The sequence below is a fragment of the Perissodus microlepis genome, chromosome 4, assembly GCF_051167445.1.
Source record: "Perissodus microlepis isolate ML-2025 ecotype Zambia chromosome 4, ASM5116744v1, whole genome shotgun sequence".
NCBI classification, from domain to species: Eukaryota; Metazoa; Chordata; class Actinopteri; order Cichliformes; family Cichlidae; genus Perissodus; species Perissodus microlepis.
In genome coordinates, this window is record NC_140464.1 from 24409952 (window position 1) to 24431523 (window position 21572).

At 43.0% G+C, this 21572-nt stretch overlaps 2 protein-coding genes across 3 annotated transcripts; both read right to left on the minus strand.

Annotated features, from left to right (window-relative positions):
• Positions 1 to 1313: 1313 nt before the first annotated feature.
• On the minus strand, positions 1314 to 4428 carry nol12 (nucleolar protein 12). Of its 2 annotated transcripts, none has more exons than XM_084926658.1 (6): positions 4242 to 4428; positions 3694 to 3799; positions 3539 to 3587; positions 3284 to 3441; positions 3082 to 3179; positions 1314 to 1789 (listed from the first exon to the last, which is right to left on the minus strand). In XM_084926658.1, the coding sequence occupies exons 1-6, from the start codon at positions 4343 to 4345 to the stop codon at positions 1594 to 1596; spliced, it is 711 nt and encodes a 236-aa protein (XP_084782784.1). In that variant the 5' UTR covers positions 4346 to 4428; the 3' UTR covers positions 1314 to 1593. The 2 variants fall into 2 exon arrangements, with proteins under 2 accessions (XP_084782784.1, XP_084782785.1); XM_084926659.1 differs by having other exon boundaries at positions 3296 to 3441; positions 4242 to 4427.
• A 1366-nt stretch (positions 4429 to 5794) lies between these two features.
• srebf2 (sterol regulatory element binding transcription factor 2) lies at positions 5795 to 21411 on the minus strand. Its single transcript, XM_084926662.1, has 20 exons — positions 21052 to 21411; positions 16627 to 17012; positions 16235 to 16427; positions 15990 to 16150; positions 15646 to 15798; positions 15274 to 15549; positions 15057 to 15171; positions 14822 to 14973; positions 14059 to 14260; positions 13713 to 13888; positions 13155 to 13404; positions 12877 to 13046; positions 12619 to 12790; positions 12347 to 12464; positions 12084 to 12193; positions 11608 to 11740; positions 10827 to 10998; positions 10096 to 10272; positions 8629 to 8740; positions 5795 to 8526 (listed from the first exon to the last, which is right to left on the minus strand). Exons 1-20 carry the CDS (start codon positions 21140 to 21142, stop codon positions 8309 to 8311), a joined length of 3537 nt encoding a protein of 1178 aa, XP_084782788.1. The 5' UTR covers positions 21143 to 21411; the 3' UTR covers positions 5795 to 8308.
• Between the last annotated feature and the right edge of the window lie 161 nt (positions 21412 to 21572).

A 21572-nucleotide genomic window follows, 5' to 3' on the forward strand; every position in this document is an offset into this window, starting at 1 on the left:
GGCAGCGGATATCTGTTGCTGCGTGACCTCAGTGCTCTCCCCCGCACCGGCATGCAGGTGCCTCTGGCGCAGGCAGTCGTGGCAGCGGGAGGGGTCGAAGATATTGGGCTGGAACTTGGGGCAGATGGGCTCATCACCGGAGAGGGCCATGGTGAACGCAGAGGGAGAACCTGGATGTTCATTGCCTCCAACAGAGAAAACTGGGAAACAACAGCAGGAAATATGCAGAAATATTTATCTAACACTTGAGGAAGACTTATTTAAAAAAGACTGTCAAATTACAGAAGTGTTTCTGCACATTTAATCTAATTTGGTAACGTACAGAGCAAGCATGAGCCACTAATGCGTGATTGTGACACATTACTGTAAGGTGGTGTAAGCACAGAGCAGCTGCAAACAGTGCATACTAAAAAAGGGGGTTTTGTTTCAGGACGTGAGAACTGTTAAAATCACTGATAACTAACCGCACTCGCAGCTGATGAAATACAGTCCAGTCAGAGCAGTTCCACAGTACTACACACCACAAGACACATGCACTGTAACCAAGCAACTTCTACAAGCACCAGCGCCTCTGGTAATAGTCAACATGTCAATTAAGCCTTTAATAGTGTAAAACTGAGGATGGTAGAAATATATAAAAATGGTTTTGCTATGAAAAAGATTTAAAATTACCTGACAAGAGGGGCTCCAGCCTTCAGTGTGTCATCATTAAGGATGAACTGCCCATCAGACCCCCATCAGGCACATGCCTCCTCTTCCCCATGCTCTCTGTCCTCCCGGCCTGCCAGACACTTGAATCAATCTGATTGGCTGCTCTGACAATGAGTGAAACTGCAGCATCTGTGCCATCCATGGCGGCTCTTAGTTGACGCGGCTGAGACCCTGAAGCGCACACAAACCCCAGGACCAAGATGGAGCCAGTGGCTTATTGGTTCTCCTATTGAGCAGCTGTATTAAATATCATGGGCTTTAGAAAGCGAAATGAAACGCTCATGCTAGCGACAGCTGGCACACGCTGGCTCAGGTTAACGTAAATAAATAAACACCGGCGAGGTGGGGGTGTTTAACATATATTAAAGCCGCTGGCTGTTTATCGTTCTACATGAAACTGCTTGGTTCTCCTTTAGATCACACAAACACAGGTGATACTCAGCTAGGAGGAAATACAGAGCTAAGGGTTGGTTTCCTGATGTTCTCCAGAGGATGTTGACAACAGCATCAGGTTTCCTATTAAACAATAGAGCACAGTGGGACAAAATTCCTCACAGGGCACGCCGACATAATGTGACATATGACCGCAACATTAGATCATCAGAAATTATTCAAATTTACTTTAATCAAATTTGAGGTAAATACAGCACACTCAGTACACAATTAACAAATAACTATAATGGGAAGAAACAAAAAAAGTTGGAAAATGTACAAAACTGAGCACAAGATTTCACAGGGCAGGTAACTGCAACATCATCTTTATGCATACACGTATTTTGTTTGACGCGTGAGCATAAACACAACCAAGTCCAGTTTGTTGAGCTGGCCTAACAAGAGCAGAAGTCTATTGTCAGGAGTTTCTTCCTCCCTTCATGCACTCCTTCAGTCCTGATGATGCGCTTTCTTCCCGGTCTGTCTACGTCTCTGACGCTTGCTGGTCCTGCCGCCTTTGTTTCTACCCTCTGTGACACCAGGTCTCTTCTCTGTCAGACGCCCCCGTCCGCCTCGGCCTTCCTGCTTCCCTTTCCTCTTCCGCTTGCTGGTGTAAGTGCTGAGCTGCGTTGTAAGGGAGCGGATCCTGGAGTGATGAAAGAGCGAGAGAGAAAAATAAATAAACCAATCAGCTGGAGTTAGAGGGGCCAGGTAAGATAGCTGTGTGTACTCTGGAGGTAGAGGAATGCAATTAGGGATGGGTATCGAAAACCGGTTCTTGTTGAGAACCGGTTCCCACTGTTTCAATTCCTTGGAATTGTTTGCCATTTTTGCAAACGATTCCCTTATTGATTCCAATCGCCCCGAATGACGTCACCACGTTGCGGAGCGTCGTTTACCTGGCAGGAAACACGGCGCCTAAGCGGCTCAAACGCTCAAAAGTTTGGTTATACTTTACAAGAACAGATGACAACAGGGCAACTTGCAATACTTGCAAAGTAGATATTTCATTTAAGGGAGGAAACACTACGAATATGCAAAAGCATTTGCTCACAAAACACGCGATGACCTTAAATGAATGTCGTGTTTTTAATTCCGCTCCGGACTCGTGAATCTCAACCCAGCAGCAGCGGTAACGTTTGCACGTCCTCTCCCGTTAATGCGGCAGGTAAATAATCAACTAACAGTGCATATTATGTTAGCGCAATCTGCCTTATTACAAAACCTGCCATTACTGTGCATTTAGGTGACCATGATGAGAGAGACAGACTGCTGGCAGTTCTCGCTGCAGTCTACTGGTAGCGTCTCCTTTCAGGCCAGGATAGACGAATGTCACCGAGCAGTGACTAAGTTTGTGGTAAAAGGCTTGCACCTATTTGCCACAGCAGATGCCCCCGATTTTCAGTAAGTGAATGTGTTTAATTGTAGGCAGGGACATTACTGGATATTCTTGTGTAATTGCTACAGAATAATTTATGTTATACTTTGTTATTGCTACAGAAGAATATTTAAGGCCATGTTAATGCTAAATTTCTACCTTCTTCAAAGAGAAGATATAAAACAAAGTTCTAAGCTAATCGACCTTAGTGTTCTCCTTTTTTAAAAAGAATCGATAAGAGAATCGATAAAGAATCGAATCGTTAAACAGAATCGAAAATGGAATCGGACTCATATTTCACATGTAGATATTGTATTGATACAGGGACACCAAATATCAATGTTTTATTAAATACATTATACTCTGAGAATACTACAAACAGAACAACTCATCTCATCCACCAGCATCATCCTGACATGACATTAGCTGAGCAAATGAAATCAGCTCAAACGAAAAACCGTCCAACACTGGACACAAAGTCCAACGTTTTAATCTTAAAAGCAGGACACAACTGATCACAAGCTGCTCTCAATTAGAGACGTGATTAACAAACTGCTTACTTTTTGTTAAGTATTGGATTCCCAGCTTTTTTTGGCATTCCAACCATTTTCTCTTCCTCTTTCTCCCCCTCAACCTCATCGTCACGTTCCTCATTAGCCTTCAAAACAAGCATACTCAGTGTTAATGCAGTATTATTACCTTCAGTGTTATCTTCAAACTTAGAAGAACACACACATATAGCCTATTCAGATGATTACAGACCTTAATATTTACCTGGTTTGCTGCAGCTTCGAGAAGGCGAGCTCCTGTGAGGTCAAGATCACTGATGGTTGTCACGGTTACTGTGTGGTTGGGGTGATCGTACTGCATAGACTCTGTTGTGCTGGTTATCGCATCTTCCAGATCATCTTCGCCATCCTCTGCAATACAGGATCACATAAAGGACAATGAAGCTACATGCACAGATTATGAGACATCAGTAAAATAACCAGAGCACAAGTTTTCCTGTAAACTCACCGAGAGCTTCTGTCCTCTCCTTCAGCATCTTTATGTATTCCTTGTGTCTCTGTAAGGAGACAAACACATTTAATACCATTACCTCTTTTCTCAATATGCTCAGGCGTTTAGCAAAAACAGGCTTTAAATCGGGGCTCTTTTCCATGAGGACTCACGTCTTCTCTGACTCTTATCTGCTCTTCCTTGATTTTCTTTCGAATTTCTTCTACTGCCGCTTTCCTCCTCTCCACCTTACGCTTGTGAAAGCCGGTAAGATATTCCCTGAGAGAGACGCAGATTAAAGTCCAAAACCAAGATTTATTAAGTCAGACTTAGAAAGGTGTACTTTATTAAGAGGAACCTTTATAACTCAACTGGAAGACTGACTACAGTTAATTTATGAGGTTTACATTACCTAACAAAAAACTTTAGTCAAATAATAACATTTCTAGAAATTAACAATATTTATAAATGCAGGTATATGATAGTTTGAACACCATACACCATCAGCATGTTTAAATATGACGAGGAGAGTGGGAAGATGGGAAAGCCTCCACTTATTTGGTTAAAATCTTACACAAATTACACACATTTATTTCCAACAAGCTTCCCAAATAAAAACATTTACTAAAAGCTGGTACTAGTCCATGCTAATCAGCGCTAGTGCTGTGATGCTAGCTAACATGTTGAAACAGTGTTTTCAGCGACGCGCTTTCAAACTTACTGTCTGTTTTTCTCGTCAAACGTTACGATGCATTTGTTCTCCCTCTTCTTCGATCCTGGCTTGAACTTAGCCTTTTTGGACCCTTTGTTTTTAAAGTTTTTCATGTTGTGCACGTGAGTTCGCTAAGTTACTATACCGCACGTCTGTTATTTTTGTCCGGGGGGGAACACATACCACATGACCTCTACAGTTCCAACAGTTTGATAGCGGCGTTTTAGTTGGTTTTTTTTTTTAATTACATACACACTAGAAATAAAATAAAATAAAATTAGCGTGGTGGCTAGCACTGTTGCTTCACAGCAAAAAGGTCCTGAATTTGCGTGTTCTCCCTGTGTCTTTCTGTGTTGTTTCCGGGTACTCTGGCTTACCACAGTTTGAAGACATGCAGTTAGTGGGGTTAGGTTAGGTGGCGATTCTAAATTGGTTGTGGGTATAAATGTGAGTTTCATATTTAAAAACGAACTGAACTGTTTCGATCTGTCCAAGTTGTACCCCACCTTTCGCCCTATAACGATAGATGGGATAACCTCCAGCCCCCCACGACCCTGAATTAGATAAACGGAAGAAAATTAATGGATGGAATCAATCAATCAATCAATAAACATGTCAACAAACATTGCTTACCGGTTATATCAGTACAGTAGGAAATCATCTTTGACGTATTAACTATAAACACATCACAGAAGATGTACAGATGTAATTCTGGCCCCAGAAGTGTTTCTTGGTCTTGATGTGGAATATTCTTGTCATATCCGTGGATTAAAATCATCACCAGTGTGTATTTTGTTTAATAAGAGAAAGACGAGAGATTTTCTTTCTTTTGATCGATTTTATTTTCAGGGAAAATCCTCGTTATGAGAAGAGATGGGTGGACTCCAAAGCAAACCCGAAACTGCACCAAAACGGAACAACATTTAGAGAACTTAAAATTAAGAAGATAAAAACACTTTCCCCTAAAATAAATATTTATTTCATACATAAATTTATAGCTCATTTTAATCCCTCTAATTGTATGATTTTCTCGTGTCTACTTATTTTAAATATACAATCCACGTACTGTAGTCAAGTCACTCCATTAAAATTAAAGGAGCGTCCTACACCTGAGCCCCTATGAATGCATCAGCTGTCATTATGCACAATCACTTATACTTAAAAAAAAAATCAAAAAAAAAAATCAAGGAAACCTTTTACCTTCATATTGTGAGTATTATCAAAGCACATAACACTGTGTCCAAATCTGGTGCTTTTTAAGTTGCCTTATTTTTTTTCCTCCAGCATTTTGAGCACTCATAACTTCGAATCATAATTGCATGGCTCCTTTCCCTCTCCTCCTACTGTAGGGGCTTACTGTGCAACCAGAAACATCTCATCTCTGTAAAAAGTGCACAAATGTTTCATTTGAAGGAGAAAACTCAACTTCAGCACAGTTATCATATTTCACTGGCCTTCACACCCAGCCAACGCCCACCTTCCCCTCTTTAATTTGCTCCTTCACATATTACTCATTGACAATCACTGAGTAACATACAGCATTTAGTAGAGACCAGTCACTCTCACACTCACACTTTCATGTGTCATTTTATTAGAAAACATCCAAATGAACAGATAAATTCAGACCATAAAAACACCTCAAGGGAAAAAGACAAAAGAAACAAAATAAAAACAAACAAACACTCCAGCTTGCAGATGTTGTTGAACATAAATTTCTTCTTTGTGTAGTTTACCAGTCAGGGAAGCGTAATCTAAACTGATAGCAACACTTTCAGTACTCCTTAGATTACAGCTTGAGTTGACCTGGAAGACAGGGTACTGGAAACCTCTAATTGTATTCTAGTGTGTTTGCCCGTATTCTAAAATCAAGACATTACAATGTGCGCCAAAGAAAAACAAACAAAAAACATAGAAAGTGATCAAATTTACCATACCAAGCTAAAAAGTTTAAATGAAAGGATTCTTTAATAAAACAGATTTCCTCGGCTCCCGACCTTACGCTGCTCATACAAAACAATAACATAACTGCAAAACTGCTCCCATCTCCAGAAGCATTTATATTAATATTACAGAACCATTAAATAAGAAAGAAAAAGGAAAAATGATATTATAAATCCTGCATCATGTATAAGACCATCATTACAAATAAAAAGCAAATTGGACTACAATTTCACAAAGCACAAAGCTCCTCCATCAATCCAACGTGATGAAATATAATTTTTTTTTTATTTTTACATAACATCGAGGCCTTTTTGCTTGCAATCTGTACAACATCAGTTCTGTCAGTCTGCAGAGCATGACAACACCAAACACCGTCTGAAGACCCCCCCATTAAAACCTGTAGCTTTTAAAGGTGGTTTATATACAGAGACGCAGCAGAGAAATTGGTTATTCTGCACAAACTTGTTTGCAATTCGATGCTTTTCTTTGCTGCAGTGAAAACATGTCACTACAGCTACAGCTTGTGAATTCAAACTGACCATACCTGTTCTACACGAGGGATATTTTCTTGTTTTTTATTTAAAACAAACAAAACAATCTAAAAGGCTCCAGCAGTTTTTCATAGGTGACTGTTCTCAGAGCTCTCTGCATCAGAGGATCCTCTCCAGACATTTACAGCTTGTACTCACTCCCACATACTAATCAGCCTCACACTGAAATGCAGTTTAGCGTAGTAGCTCAACAGGAATCTCCCAAGTCTAAAAAAGACTGGGGTGGGGGGGGGGGGGGGGTGAGATGGGCCACGGGCATTAAAGTTCATGTCCCAAACTCTTATCCTCTGGTCTTCTTTTTCAGACCAAGCTACACCACCTGCCTCCCTGCTCTTCATGATGGAAATCACAGCTCAAAGATGTCGCTGTGCTGCGTGTCAAAAAAAGTGACACAGATTTGGGGGGGTGGGGTACACCTTGAGTTCCAGTATGAAGATGATTGGTCAGTGAAGTCACACAGCTTCCTTTTTTTGCTCTCTTTCTTTGTAACTAAGAACTTGCTAATAAAACCTACTTCTTCTTCTTCTTCTGCGTACAACCTATATACAATCACATTATAAGTTTGAATGCAATTCATTTCTCATGTAAATGCACCAGCGTGCTTGTGTGTGTGTATTTAGGCATTTTCAAACTTGTAGCCCCATTGCTGCCTCCCTCTGTCATTTAAATGTTCCCCTGTTCTCTGCTTCATGTGTGACGGGGTGGAGCATGCCTGCAGCAGCAAACCAAACCCTGAAGTGTTGTTTCTGCTGCATCCTGCTGTTCAAGGAAAACAGATCAGCTGTGTGTTACTGGAATAATGCTGCACTGGACTGAAGCACAAGTCACTTCTAATGGTCACAGAATTCTGGTTTTTTTTGCTCCACAGTACAATGCTGGCACTGTACAGTTGTGAGGTAGATAAGGAGAGACACTACTCAGCACTGTACAGTTTAAAGCAAGCAAGGCTATCCTAAAAGCACAGCCGTGCTCAGACCTCAGCTGTCTACTCTTAAATTCTGTGAAGCCCTTAAATGAAGCTTGCAAATGAAACGACACATTACTCTTACTGCAGCACTCACATTGCTGGGTGCCAGTAATGATTGTACGGTGTGGTGTCCTAGAGCAAATCAATGCACTGCTGCATTCATTCATTTAAATAGCTATTAGATAATGGTCCCTTTTCCCTCTAGGGCCTTTTAAACCTGATTTTCTTTTGTTTGAAAAGAGGCAGCCAGCCAGCGTAGTACCAGTAATGACCAGAAGGTGGGGTGACTGTGCTGCAACAATTAAACTTAAGCATCAAAGGCGCAAACGTTTCAGCCAGGCGTGTGGATACAGTGCTGATGGATACAGTGCTGATGGATACAGGGCTGATGGATACAGCCCTGTATCCATCAGCAAAAAAACAAAAACAAAAACAGCTGTGTGTGTTACAGTGTCCACGTGGCAGAAAGTCTATATTTCTGAATAGCTGACAATTATAAAATTATATGTTGGCGGAGGAGAAGCCTGGTTAATGTCCGTGTGTGTGTGTGTGTGTGTGTGTGTGTGTGTGTGTGTGTGACAGCAGAACCACAGAGAAGCCTTGTTTGTTGTGTGTGTTCAGGAAGCAGCGATGGTGGTACCCCCGCTGAGGCGCAGCAGAATCTGCTGACAGTCCTGCAGCGACCGGCGGTCTCCCACCCGCTCCAGGGTTCGCTTGGCCTCAGCCAGTAGACGAGCTCTGTGCCCGGGCGGGGTTAGCAGGGGCATGGGGAGGTGGCGGCAGGCCAGCAGAATGGCGTGAGCTCTCTCCCTCTCGCCTAAAACACACTCGCCATCTGAAAGCAGGCAGGGAGGAGGAGGGGAAAAGAAGAAGAAACTGGATAAATGTCTTTTCTCTTGGTGTGTCTCGTGTCGTACACTACGACGGTGTTGCCTACCAGCTGTGTAGGAGCTGTGCGTCCTGCGTCGGAGGTTGTGCTCCAGCAGCTGGTGTGTCCTTGTGGGACTGGCTCCAGCCATCAGCCTCACTGTGGTCTCATGAAGGAACACCTAAATAACACAAACAGCTGTCATTATCAGGTATTTATTATCATTTCAACTTGGCTGAACACACATCTGAGCAGCCCTCAAATTCTCTCAGCAGGCACCAACGTCCGTGCACGTGTTACCAACCAGTTCCTCGGCTTTACTATAACTATTCCCCAACACTCTGTATTCATGTTTGTTTTTGGCCATAAACTCTTTGAAACAGCTCTGTATGCATAACATTTACAATTGAACTAAATTAAATATTAATTAAACTAAAAAGTGGAGGTTTAGATTTTCAAGATTGACAGCAGGCCTTTAAAAACTTCACGATTTGTCTTTCTTCAGCCTCTTCATTACCACACCAACACAAACTCATTTTACATCAAACACACTTTGATCTGAACGCCAATTTCTGTCATTGTAAGAAATTTAACTGCACATTAAATCATTGAGATATCTTAATAAAAGATAAAGAATTGCAATTTCAAAAGTGTGTCTCAGTTTTTCTACATGATAAAGAAATAAAGAGTCAGCATGACTTTTGGACCTAAATTGTAATAACTGAAAGTGTAAAATTACAGAACTCTATAATTGATTGGCTTTGTTGTATAATGAATGGGGGAGATTGTTATCAGCAGGGAAAGCTTGTAAAACCTGTGAAAAAGACTGTCCAAAATTTATGACCACCTTCACATTTTCCAAAGCCAAAATGGGCCGGATTGGAGTCTTTGAAGGTTTTATTCTGGCCCTCAGGCCTTATGTTTGACACCCTTCTAACTCTTTGTCTACCTTCTTTCCTCAGATTTCCTCCACTGTGCTATCTAAGAGGCCAAATGTGAAAAACTTAACAGTCTCAAAAAACAACAAATACATTTACTAGAGGAGCCTTAACGGCTCCTCTAGTAAATCTCAGAAGTGTGACTGATGATATGGTGAACTGAAGTGAAAGTTCTGGAAATGGAGATTCATAATAAAAAATTAAAATATATATATTATGTTAATAATGAACAAGATGAGTATCAGAAATGTACCGAGGTGATTTCTCACTTGAAGGATGGAGCAATTTACAATTTCACTACTGCGAATACTTGGAAGCTGATCGCTGTTGCAAATTCTATTATATATTTTTGAAATTTAATAAGCTACATTAAAAAAAAAAAAAAACATAAAATATGCCAAAAAACATTTCCTGCGGTGCCAAACTGTCAGCCTAAGAAATTCAGAATGACAAATCTCTTTCACTTCTTCCTCTCATTAAATTAAAGATCTCTATGTTCAGGCCTGAACATAGAGAGTTCTGTCTTTATGATCCTTCGCATATTTCAGCTATCAGCACTATTATTAACATATCTGAATTAATCTTCCCAAAGCCCAACCTTGTGTTGTCCCTGTCTGTAGCACTGTGTGAGTTTTCTGAGTGCGCTGAGGTCCCTCTGGAAACCAGCCAACTGAGATCCAGGAGCCGGGCCAGGTTCTCCATTACTGCTGCTTCCCCGCTGCCATAAACTGGTCCTCAAAGTCAACAGGAGGTCACAAACCAGTAGCTCAACCCCCTTGAAAAAGAAAAAAAAAAAAAAAGAGAAAAAAAAAATGAAAACACAGCTGGGTTGGGTATAGATGCACATAAAAAACCAAACCCCACAATTACCGGTAAATCTTAGCCAACGTGTATGCCAGAGAGATCAAATCTGAAAAGATATTCACTGTTGCTCAGTGTTAAGTGGTGGGGTGTGTAGTGGATGCGTGCAGATCAGGGAGGCCTCTGTACTGCACTGCAGACACATTGCACTCGGCTTCAGGATCATGCAATGCAACTACAATGCACCACAGCCACCTCCTGCCACCCACACTGCGCGCACACACAGCCCCACAACAGCCTGACCTGACCCTAACTTTGTGTGTGTGTGTGTGTGTGTGTGTGTGTGTGTGTGTGTGTGTGTGTGTGTGTGTGTGTGTGTATGCATGATTAAGCTTTAACTACAGTTAGTGCTGCACTGTGAGACAGTAACTTGTAATATATGGAAGACTCTTTGATGTCTGCATGCACTGCATGTATGAATGTAGGGGCCATGTTTGGTACATCTTTCAGGAACTGTCGGTACCCTACCTTGTTCAGCCAGTTCCCAGACTGGGCGAGCGGCACTGAGATGCTGGAGCACAGGTAGCTGCTGCCTCTGTCACAGTATGAAAGGCAGGCTATTGCCCCTTCTCCCTTCAGAGGGGACAGGCTCATCTGTACAGCCTTGCAGAGAAGCAGCACAGCCTTGGGCAGAGGATGGCTGGAATAGAGAGGGACATTTATCAGGTTATTGTGCTTTGGGTTCCCCCCCCTCCCACTTTGGATACAATTATTTTAGAAAAATCAGCACCTATAAGCAGTTTGTAGAACCACCAAGTGTGAATCAGATTTTTAATCATCAAATCTGCACAAGATTAAAGCGGATGGGGCCGATCCAGGGCTTAAAATGCAATAACAGGAGAAGAAATTAACTCGAACATGTTTACTGGAGGTGCGAAGGTGCACAAAGAATAAATAGCAAAGTGCAAAAAACTGATTTCTCTGTTGGCTTATGACTGTTCAGTCATAACATCTTAATTAAGTCAGCTTTATTGCCATTTTTGAAGACTGCAAACACAGTGCTGAATATAGAATATACACCTGTATGTGCTGCATGTTTCTGATTTAATTAAAACACAGCCAAGCAGATAGATAAACAGATACCGCCAAATGTCTGCAGGACAGTTTTAATTTGCCTTGATATTGGCTAAATGCTGTGTAACATGTCAGTCGGTCAATTTTCATACTCTGACCATTCAGTGACCTCTGTTGCTGGACATCCTGGAATAGACCACTCCCATTAAGGTAGAATATATTTCAGTGCACTTACTCAAGAATGTGCAGAGCTCTCGGCATTCGCTCAGCTTCTGCCAAAAGTGACCTCACTGCGACGTCATCGCCCTGCAGCCAGTACACGGCAGCCTTCAGGACCACAGCCCACCAGCGACTCACTGGATCCCCCACTGGAAGGGGGAAAAAAAAAAAAAAAGTACATAAAAGAAGAAAAATTATGCATAAAGAAAATGTAGCTCAAACAGGTTGGGCAACCTCTTGGCGTTGTAGCTTTCCTGCTGTTATCAAAAGCTGCATGCATGACTGTAAAACACTTTTTTTTTGTAGGGCAGCGACCAGATTGTCACTGTGTTCTTATCCACTGCATTCATTTGTAGATGACTGTAAGCTGTGATAATACCAGGCTGCTGTCTGCTTAGTCATCACAGAAGAAAACGTTCCCCCCCCCCCCACGCAAAGATCTGTTCACGATTCTTATTAAACTGTCACGGTTCTTCTTCATATCAGTCATACCTGGAATGGTGGTGTGACTGGGAGGAGTCGAGAAAGGGGGAGGTGGGGAAGGAGAGTCCTCTGTGCAGCTGTTCAACAGTTGCAGGAACTCCAGGGCGCTGGAAAACTCTCTGAAAGGGTAGAAGAAAAGATAAGCTAAAAGCAAATCTAAATCTAAAATTTACACCAAGCTGTGGAAAAAAAACCAAAACAAAACATAATCTATAAACATTAAAGTGTCTGAGTTTCTCTGTAGTGCGTTGCTGCTGCTATTCAGGCCTTACCCAGACTCGTTCTTGCGTTTTTCTGCTTCAGAGTCGCTCTGCGGCTGGATGAGGGTGTGAACGGCTCTCTCCAAAAGCTTCCTGCAGAAAGAGCGGTGCAGCTGGGCAATGGGGTCAGCTGGGAGGAAAGATCAACAGGAAAGCAGAGAGGAACAGGAATATCACTCACGATTAACTTTTGAAAGAAAGAAGTTAACTGGATTATTTTATTTTGAATTCGAAGAAGTAAATTAGAGGAAACTTAAGGAGCAGCCCCAACATTCACAACATACCTGGGTCTCTCTGAGAAGTGTACACCCCATCGCCGTTTTCTGACTTCACTGACCAATCACAGCTCAGGAAGAACTGCCTCCCAAGTGGAGTGAAGAGCCAGCGCAGGCAGTCGGGGATCGTCTTGGTTTCTGATTGGTTGGCCACACTCTCAGCACAGCCCAGCAGGTAACCCTGAGAGACAGACGAGGTTCAAGACATGATGAAGTGCGAGTGAAGCCAAACATCAACAGTGATGATTTCAAAGGTGACACACTTACAGGGAGACAGGAGAGATGGTGGCCCAGCGCAGTGCGCAAGGCTATTGCGGCAGTGACATAAATCTGGGCGAGCTGTGTGGGGACCATCTTGCCTTGGGCGCTCACGCTGAGATTCACAGCGCTTAGAGAGAGCGACAGAGCCCACAGGCTGCTACGCTGAGGCAGCTTTCCTGTAGAGACAAAGAGGAAGCAGATAATGTATCTTCTCATCATGTCAACACGTGTGAAAAGTACAAAACCATCTGCTGGATTCCTGTCTGTGCACCCTAAACGCTTACCCGTGAGTTGCAACTGGCTGAGCTGGTGGTACACAAGTGCCGCGTCCCTCGCGCTGGTCCTCGCCTCCTCCCCTTCGTGCTTCCCTCCGACCTGGTGGACAAGCCAGCCCAGAGGAGTTGGGCGATGCAAGCAGTAGCGAATCACGTTCCAGGAGAGTGAGCAGACGAGGTCCAGCTTGGTTGAGGGAAGAGCTCTCGTCAAAACAGAGAGGCAAGTCTCTAAACTGGCCACTGCTGCTGTGTAATCTCCCTGTAGGAGAGAGAATCACATGAGAAATGGTAAAGTAGTCAGCGTAGACTGACGGAAGAGAAAAACCGAGAAGGTTGTGGCTTAGCTATGAAAGATGCTAAAAGTAAAACCATGTGCAGAGGAACCTGGCTCAACTGAGACATCAAAAACAGTGAGAATTAAAGCACAAATCTGCAAAGTGCTCTGTAATAGAAAGAAAAACAAATCTTAGGGTACATCCAACTCTAAGAAGTTCTATTAATCCAAGAGCATCAGAATAATGGTTTGTTTAAAACATCTCAAGTCCATCTGATCTGATCTGCACTCACTCTGTTGAGATGCAGGTCTGCTTGTTTGCGGTGCCTCCAGAAGGACACAGATTTTGGTGAGTGAAGCGGTGTGACTGGCTCCCACAAGTACAGCACCCTGACACAGCCCCACACTGCTCCCACTCCACTCAGCACCCACACCATCACCCACGGCAACAGGCAACGGAGCCAAGATGCTGGAGGACGTGAAGAAATGAAACATGTCAAAAACCATGTCAAATCTATGAGAGGATGGACAAACCTGTATTTTTAAGATTCTAACAAAGGATTTTCTAGGTGGTATGAAGAGGAATCAGCAATTCATCAACTTCTGGGGTAAATTAAATTAAAGATCATCAATCCTCACCAAATTCCTGCGTGTGACTTGGAAACCAGACAAGCGTTCTAGATGAGCCGTGGCCTCCGGAAAGGGCGGGGCTGCTCGACGTCTCCGATCCCAGTAAAGATGGAAGAGGGTTCAGGGAGAGGCAGAAGAAAGTCAAGGCGCAGAGGAGCAGCCGAGAGCGATCCATCACACCAACCGAGGGAGAGTCCGGCTCGCTTTTTATCTAAGAGACAGTAAGAGAGACGAAGAACGGGTTCACAGGGACGATAAATAATACTTTAAATGTAGGAAAAGAGCATTCGATTTATAATCACAAACCCTTGCTTTGCCCAAAAAACGTCTAGTGAAGCAAGCGGAAAAAGAAACCTTTTAAAACATCAACGTAAATCAAATTTTATCAAACAAGAAATCAGCTGTCTTGGAAAAATTTTCAAAAAATGTTTTAGGTTATGGGCGTTCACCGGCTAAAAGCTTTTACTGTGAAGCAAAGCGAGTGGGAGTAATGTGCAATAAAGCTTTTGTCGACAGAAAGAACTACAACCGCCTCAGGTATGAAGAACCAAAAAAAAAATAAAAAATCTCATTCTAATCTTCAAAGAGGCACTTTGAAGCTAAGAATAGGAAGTCTTTTAAAACTGCCACTGTCCTTCCTTTGACCTACATAAACACACTGAGCTAATCAGTTTGCTGACACTGAAACACTGCAGTCTGCTAAGCCACTGAGCCACAACCATAGTGTGTGTGTGTGTGTGTGTGTGTGTGTGTGCGTGTGCCCTGTCCTCACCTGTTCATGATCCAATAAAGGGCTCCCTGGTTCTGAATCAACACAGTAAGGAGAGAACTGGTGAGGGGAACCAGAACCAGAATCTGAAGCCGGTGGTGACATCAGCACTACTTCCTCTTTGAGCTCCACATCTTCAGACAGCGTCACGGGCTCTGGGATTGAGAGAAAGTGTCAATGCATTGGACCTGCTGTGACTTCTGATCCGCTCGCAGCTTTAAGTAAAGTGAAGACTTACTGTTCTTCTGGTTGGCCATCTTAAGGGCCAGGTTCTCCTGGCGTAGTTTGTGATTAACCTGTTGCAAGTGCTTTATGTAGTCAATGGCCTTCCTAAGCACTCCTGACTTATGCATCTAAGAAGAAATACATGGAATTTAAAATGCTGAAAGCATATGATATTACCCAGACATAATATTTTTATTGTCTCCTTTAAAATAAATAGATAAATTACTAACCTTCGCATCACTGCCCATGACCAGATCTCTGAGCTCGATGATCTTGTCGTTGATCGAGGATCTATACCTCTTCTCAATGATGTTGTGAGTTGTCCTCCTCTCGCCCTCCTTCACGACCCCTCCTGGCCCGACTCCTCCCGCTGTCACCTGGCACTGATCCATGCTTGGCCTAGCTGTGCTTTGACAAGAGCCTGGCTGTATCTGTTTGATTGGCAGCTTATCTCCTCCTCCCATCATAACAGGGACAGTGGTCAGGATGTTGCTGCTCATAAGTGTCTGGCGAACGAAAACAAACACAAAAACAGTTTTTAGTCTTAATCATAACCTTTGTTTGCATGTAAATAGCAGTGTTGAATCATGCACAGTGCATACCGGGACTTGCAGAGCTGTGTTTTGGATGGGTGTGGTCAGGGTGGTGATGCCTGCAGGACTCTGCATGGTAGACAGCACCTGTGTCCCATCTGGTTTGAGAGTTGTGAGAACCAGTGAGTCCGTCTTAAGAATCTGAGGCTGCTGGACCAAAACCTGAGTGAAGACAACCATAAATTGAACGTTTTCATGTTTGCTTGATTATCACTGTGAAACTAAATATTATGTTAGGGGTTGTGTTTGCAGTAACTTGGGGTAAAATTATTTAGGTAAGCTTTGGTGAAATATTCTGATAGCAGAAACTTTGTTTACTCATCCAATCCTGCTAACAACTGAGGATTACTTACAGGTACTTGTTGCACCTGCTGTTGCACAGTGTGGACTGCAGTGGGCGCTGTGGAGATGGTCTGGATGGTTTGACCTGTTGGGGTCAGAACACGTTGGTGCTGAATGGCCACTGGCTGAAGCTGAGGTGACGTCATGATGCTCTGCATTTGTGGCTGGAGGACTGGAGTGACGAGAGAGAAAACAAAAAAGATATTTAGGAAAAATGAAAAGCCAAATTAAATTGCATTCCCTGCTCTGTACTCACCTTGGAAGCCAGGAGCAGGGCTCTGCTGGCAAATGACAGGGTTCTGAATGAAGCGGGACTGTCCGCCATTGGAGGCAATCATCACCGTCTGGGCTGCTTGTGTCTGTATGGGCATGGGTGTTTGGCTGTGGGTCTGAACCAGGGTGTGAACTGGAAAGCTTTGAGTCTGCATGGGGATGCCCTGGGTGTGCATCTACATTCAAAAACAGAAAAACAGATTTTTGTTGTCTTTGTTTATCTGTTACAGTTTTTAAGCAGTCTGAAAATGTTTTACGTCAGCAGAAGCACCACTACAGCACTAGTCCATCACTGTAACAGTCAGACTACAGCTTTCTCCACTCCTAATAGGACTGTACGAGTAGCGTGTGACAAAGCGTCAGGTAAATTTGTACCTGGATGGTTGTCTGGGCTGCCTGTTGGGGTTGAGGCTGGATGGGTTGGACCATCTGAGGCCTTGGCTGAAGGAGTGGAGGGCTGCGGGTCACCTGTTGCTGCACTGAAGCGTTGGTTGGGGGGGAGGGGGTTTGTGCAGGAGTGAGGGGAGGGGTGAGGGGTACTGAATGTGGGGACAGTGTCTGGGAGGAGGTGAAGCAAGCGTTGGAGCTCTGGTAGGCAGCAGTGGTTGAGGGCTGCGGTGTCTGGGGAGTCTGAGCAATTTGAGGTTGAGGCCGAGGGGTGGAGATGACTCCACCACTCTGTAGAGAGCCTGCTGAGTTCATCTGATCCTCGAACAAGTCTGGGAAGTCTCCCACCTGATTGCTGACAAACTGCAGCATCTCTGAAAATAGGGAGAAAGTAAACAGACAAGAAGTCAAAATCATCATCTGAGGTGTATTTGAACATCTCCGCAAGTCTCCTCTGTAAGTGAGGCCTCATGCAGAATATTGAGGTTGCTCCAGTGTAGATCAGCCAAAGATATGAACACTATTTATTGCAAAGATATGAATAGAAACTTCAAGCCCTGACCTTGAATTGACAGATATCCACACAAGCACAGCTACTGTTCTGGTCATAAATCAGTATAAAGAAACCTTCAAACAGAAGGCCTTGAAGAGGTGTGATGTAATCTCTATTGATGCCACAAAAGAGATAGGCAGATAGAGTAAAGAACACTTAGATGAAGAATCGAGCAGCTCTGAAAGGTGTGATAGACAGATACATGCCCACCCACTCACCCACCGACATTGTGTATGCTGGTCCTCGTGGTTTGGCAACATGACAATATGCACTCAGTTGCCAGTTCATTAGACCCATCGTACTGAATCTAAAACAAACTGCCTCTTCGTGAGGAGAGGTTTTATTAGGAAACAATGATCAACTTAATGTCTTGATTATTTTTGGAAATTATTTTTGTACATGAGGTTTAAGTATAGGGTAAAATATTAAGCATTTTTGGAAATTTAGTTTGAAAAACATCACTGATAGAAATAGTGTTGAGACAAAATATCAATACACTTATATAATCATATCACAGCCTCTCTCAATATGTTCCCAGCACATTCTTGCCAAATGCAGTATTGTGCCAAAGTCTTGAACCACCACTCATTTCTTTATATTTTCCTATAAAAATGGGTAATATGTGTAGCTATTTATCAAAACTAAACAGTATTTAGGGCAAAGTGAGCTTTTGTACACTTGTAACAAGCCTGAGAGTCAAAATTTGGTATAACTGGCAGCCTGATCTCTCTTAGGCACCTATCATGTCATTTCTTTAGGTAGTCTTCAGAAATACTTCTCCAGACTTCTTGAAGGACATTCAAAGCTCTTGTTTGGATGTTGGCTGTCCTCTGTCAGGATGATGCCATGCCGCTTCAATAATGTTGGGTTCTGGGATCTGGGGAAGCCAATCCATCACTGACTGCGCTCCAATGTGTGTTTTTCTATCCAGGCATGCTTTTACTGGGTTGGCAGAGTGCTTGGGACCACTGTCTGGATGCTGGAAAATGAAGTAGCTGCCAATAAGATACTTCCAGATGTTACTGTATGGTGGAACAAATCTGATGGTACTGCTGTTGCTATTGACTCTTTTGGAGTAACTGTGTTGGTCCAAATGATTGTCTTGCTAAGTATTATTTACTTTAGTAATTTGAAGGTTAAAGTTTCTAAAAGGAATCCCCTTTCAAAAAAGACAACGATATTATGAAATATCACTGGGACCAGAGAAAAGAATTGATTAGTGTATGCTTTGCAGAATTTCTCACAGGACTTTGGAACTGAAAACACTTTTGACATATAGTATCCCATGTGGTTGAAGCTTGTCTGCCTATGTGATTGATTGTGCATATGCCCTTAGCTCCCAGGGTCAGCGCAGCGTCAATAAGCTGAGCCTGTAACCTTGAACTTTGTCTTAATGTGAGGCGGAGAAATCAGACAATACAAAAGACAAAGAACTTTTTGTCAAGTGTAAGTGTTAAATCAGTAAGCGCACAACCCTTAGACACAACATATCAATACACCCAAGAAGCCCTGCAAGCCACATGTTAAATTTAACTACAGTCACTACTTTGCAGCCTCAAAGTGAGTGATTGTTTCCTGCATTGAGTGATTTTTTAGGCATCAGGAAAATACAAGGCCACTGTGTAATACAGTACTATAACATCCTTTTTTAAAGACATACATAGTTATCAATCACACTGCAGTGAAACATGTTCTGCATCTATTACGCCTGCAATAAAATTAATACTTCCTTTTTTGGTGATTTGATTTCTACATTTTTTTTAGCACAATATCGCTGCAGGACATTTTGTGTTTCTACTTTAATGGTGTAATGTTCGAAACAAACGCAACACAAAAAGCACTGGGGTACAAGAAAAGATGCTTGAAGCTGGAAAGCGAAGAAGGAAAACTCAAACTTTTTAAAACACCAAAAGGTTCTCAGATATGTTTGGAAAAGAAGCCAACATCCTGTCAGCTTTGTCTTTGATCACTCGCTGCATTTCAGCACAGCGTACAAAAACAATAAAAGGCGTCCGTTCCCATCAGTGTGAAGGGTTGCCGACTCCAGACATGAATTGAAATCCAACAAGTCTTTAAAACGAACTCATGTGTGTTTAGATCTCATCTTGGATAATATATATCTGCATTTCTACTGCTGCAAAATCTCAAGCTGTAAAAAAAAGAGATCAACAGTCCAACACTAGCAGCAGAGAGGTCAAGGCCAGTAATTCATGCACTGATAGCCATGACTGAAGTCTGCATGTGACCTGTGTTGACATTGAGAGGTAAAGAAACAGTAATGACCACTTTCGAAACCAATAAAAGGGAAACACTGTGATGCTTGCTTTGAAAAGTGAGCCCAGAGGAGTGCAGGACGGGATTTCAAATAAGCCGTATCACAGGAACACTAAATGGGCTTCCTCTCAGAACCGTTTCTACCAACCATCCAGTCGAATTTACACTTACAGTAAGGCACTCGCACACTTCAACACCTCGAGGGGATGGGGTCACAGTGGCTGACAGAACAAAGCACCTCTGAGCCCATGGAGCTCCAGACCGAGACTCCGACACAAAGGGTAAATCCATTAAATGGGGGTGTAGGGCGAGGGCGCAGTGGGGGACAATTTTGTGGGCTGCTGAGAGCAAAGAAAATAAGTTACATAAGCAGAGCAGCAGTTGTTAAGTGAATAATTGGAAAAGCAAGAATGTTCAACATTAATACAGAGTCAAATGCACAAAAGAAAAGCTTGTGACTAATCTGAATTTGCAGCAGTTAAATGCTTTTCCTCATGGGAAACCTGCATTTTCCCCCCCACACAGCTGCAGGCAAAATGCACTGAGTGAAGCAAAAGTCAAGTTAGGATCAGTCAAACCTCAACAGTCATTTGAATTTCACACAATCTGCACATTCTTCTTTTGACACAGTGATTAAGTGAGATTAAATAGCTGTGACTGGGCTGTTCACGAGAGAGAATTAACACCAGATGCCACAGGCAGGTAGGTTTTCAAACCCATGCATAGTAATCTTCATTGGGCTTTGCATGATCTCAGTTAGAGCACTTTGGTTGTATGCTGATGAGTAATTTAAACCTAACACAACCAATTCATCCCATACTGTGCGTCACACACACACACACAAACTCACCAGTGTATCAATCCGGTCTGGTGGGTTAGCATTCAGTAAAATTCCACCCTAATAAAAAGCTGGTGACTCTGCGTTGGCCAGCCTCACACCAAAAGCCCCCATCCTTTCACTGTGTGCCAAAGGGTGAAACATGTTTTGATAACAGGGAAGTTGGAACAAGGATGCTGTTTGTTCACAGGGTACAGGCCCACAGAGTGCAAAACGCAATCCGTTTTATTTGTTTACTTATTTTTGACAGAGATGTTGTCCCACAGATGATGCTCAATTAGGTCTGCAGAAGCAAAAAGATGCTCAAGTAGGAGGAAAAGCTTTCTTCAAAAACAAGAAGAAGGTCAGAAAGTAACTGACACTTTTTATGGAGGAGTCAAGACAACACAACAGTATCACGTCTTCATCTTTTAGTTTATGTTCATTGTTTGTTTGTTTGGGGTTTTTTGTTTGGTTGTTGTTGTTGTTGTTTTGGGGGTGGGGGTATTAGAGAAACAAATAAAAGAAGATACACAACGATAATGCCAAAATAACAGCGCATTCGAGGACTACTAAATATAAGTGGTCTCTATTTTCCTGAGTGGTATCTTGAATACTTAAACATTGTCGCAAGAATTAAGAGCCAGAGCTGCTCATCTCCTTCCGCTCGGCAGGAAGAACAGCTGTCGGGCTAAACGGAAACAGGCCAACACTCGTGAAACACAGCTTAACCTTCCTATTTTTTTTAAACGGTGACACGGACACTCACCGTCAATGTCTCCCAAGGTGAATTCGTCCCCTAATTCCGCTAAAGTCGGGTCCATGTTCTCCATGGTGGAGATATATTCCCCGCTGTCCATCCTATCTGTCAGCAGCTCTCCTCTCCGGTTGTCAACGGAGGGACAAAACAAACAAGGTCCACGAGCTCCTCCGTGGGCGTTCGGCAACGCCTACCACACAGCTAACTGACCGCGGAATATGTCCTCTCAACCCCAAAACAACAGAAGCCCCAAGAGAGGAGCACTTCTACACCGATAAACTCATTGGCATCAATTTATGTTTGAGGCGACGCCATCTTGTTTCACGCTCATTACGTCATTCACAAACAGACTCCGTGGCCCATAGCGGGATCTGATTGGCTGAGACCTGTCCGTTCTTGTCATGAGACCAGTCATCATCGTCCAATGACAGGCCCGTATTCGCCGTGGTCTGATAGTACGTCAACTATCAGAAGCTTGGGTGTCATTTGAATAAACCGCTCCCCCTACCTTCACGAAAAGAACTCGACCT

Excerpts from the sequence above, each read along its gene's own strand:
- nol12 (XM_084926658.1), bottom strand. The coding sequence starts at position 4,345 with ATGAAAAACTTTAAAAACAAAGGGTCCAAAAAGGCTAAGTTCAAGCCA. Across the intron at positions 3,800-4,241 it reads TTTGACGAGAAAAACAGACA|GGAATATCTTACCGGCTTTC; the intron begins GTAAGTTTGAAA and ends CGTCTCTCTCAG. Across the intron at positions 3,588-3,693 it reads AGATAAGAGTCAGAGAAGAC|AGACACAAGGAATACATAAA; the intron begins GTGAGTCCTCAT and ends GTCTCCTTACAG.
- srebf2 (XM_084926662.1), bottom strand. The coding sequence starts at position 21,142 with ATGGACAGCGGGGAATATATCTCCACCATGGAGAACATGGACCCGACT. Across the intron at positions 15,799-15,989 it reads AGCAGGTGCAACAAGTACCT|GTTTTGGTCCAGCAGCCTCA; the intron begins GTAAGTAATCCT and ends GTCTTCACTCAG. Across the intron at positions 14,974-15,056 it reads GATGGCCAACCAGAAGAACA|AGCCCGTGACGCTGTCTGAA; the intron begins GTAAGTCTTCAC and ends TCTCAATCCCAG.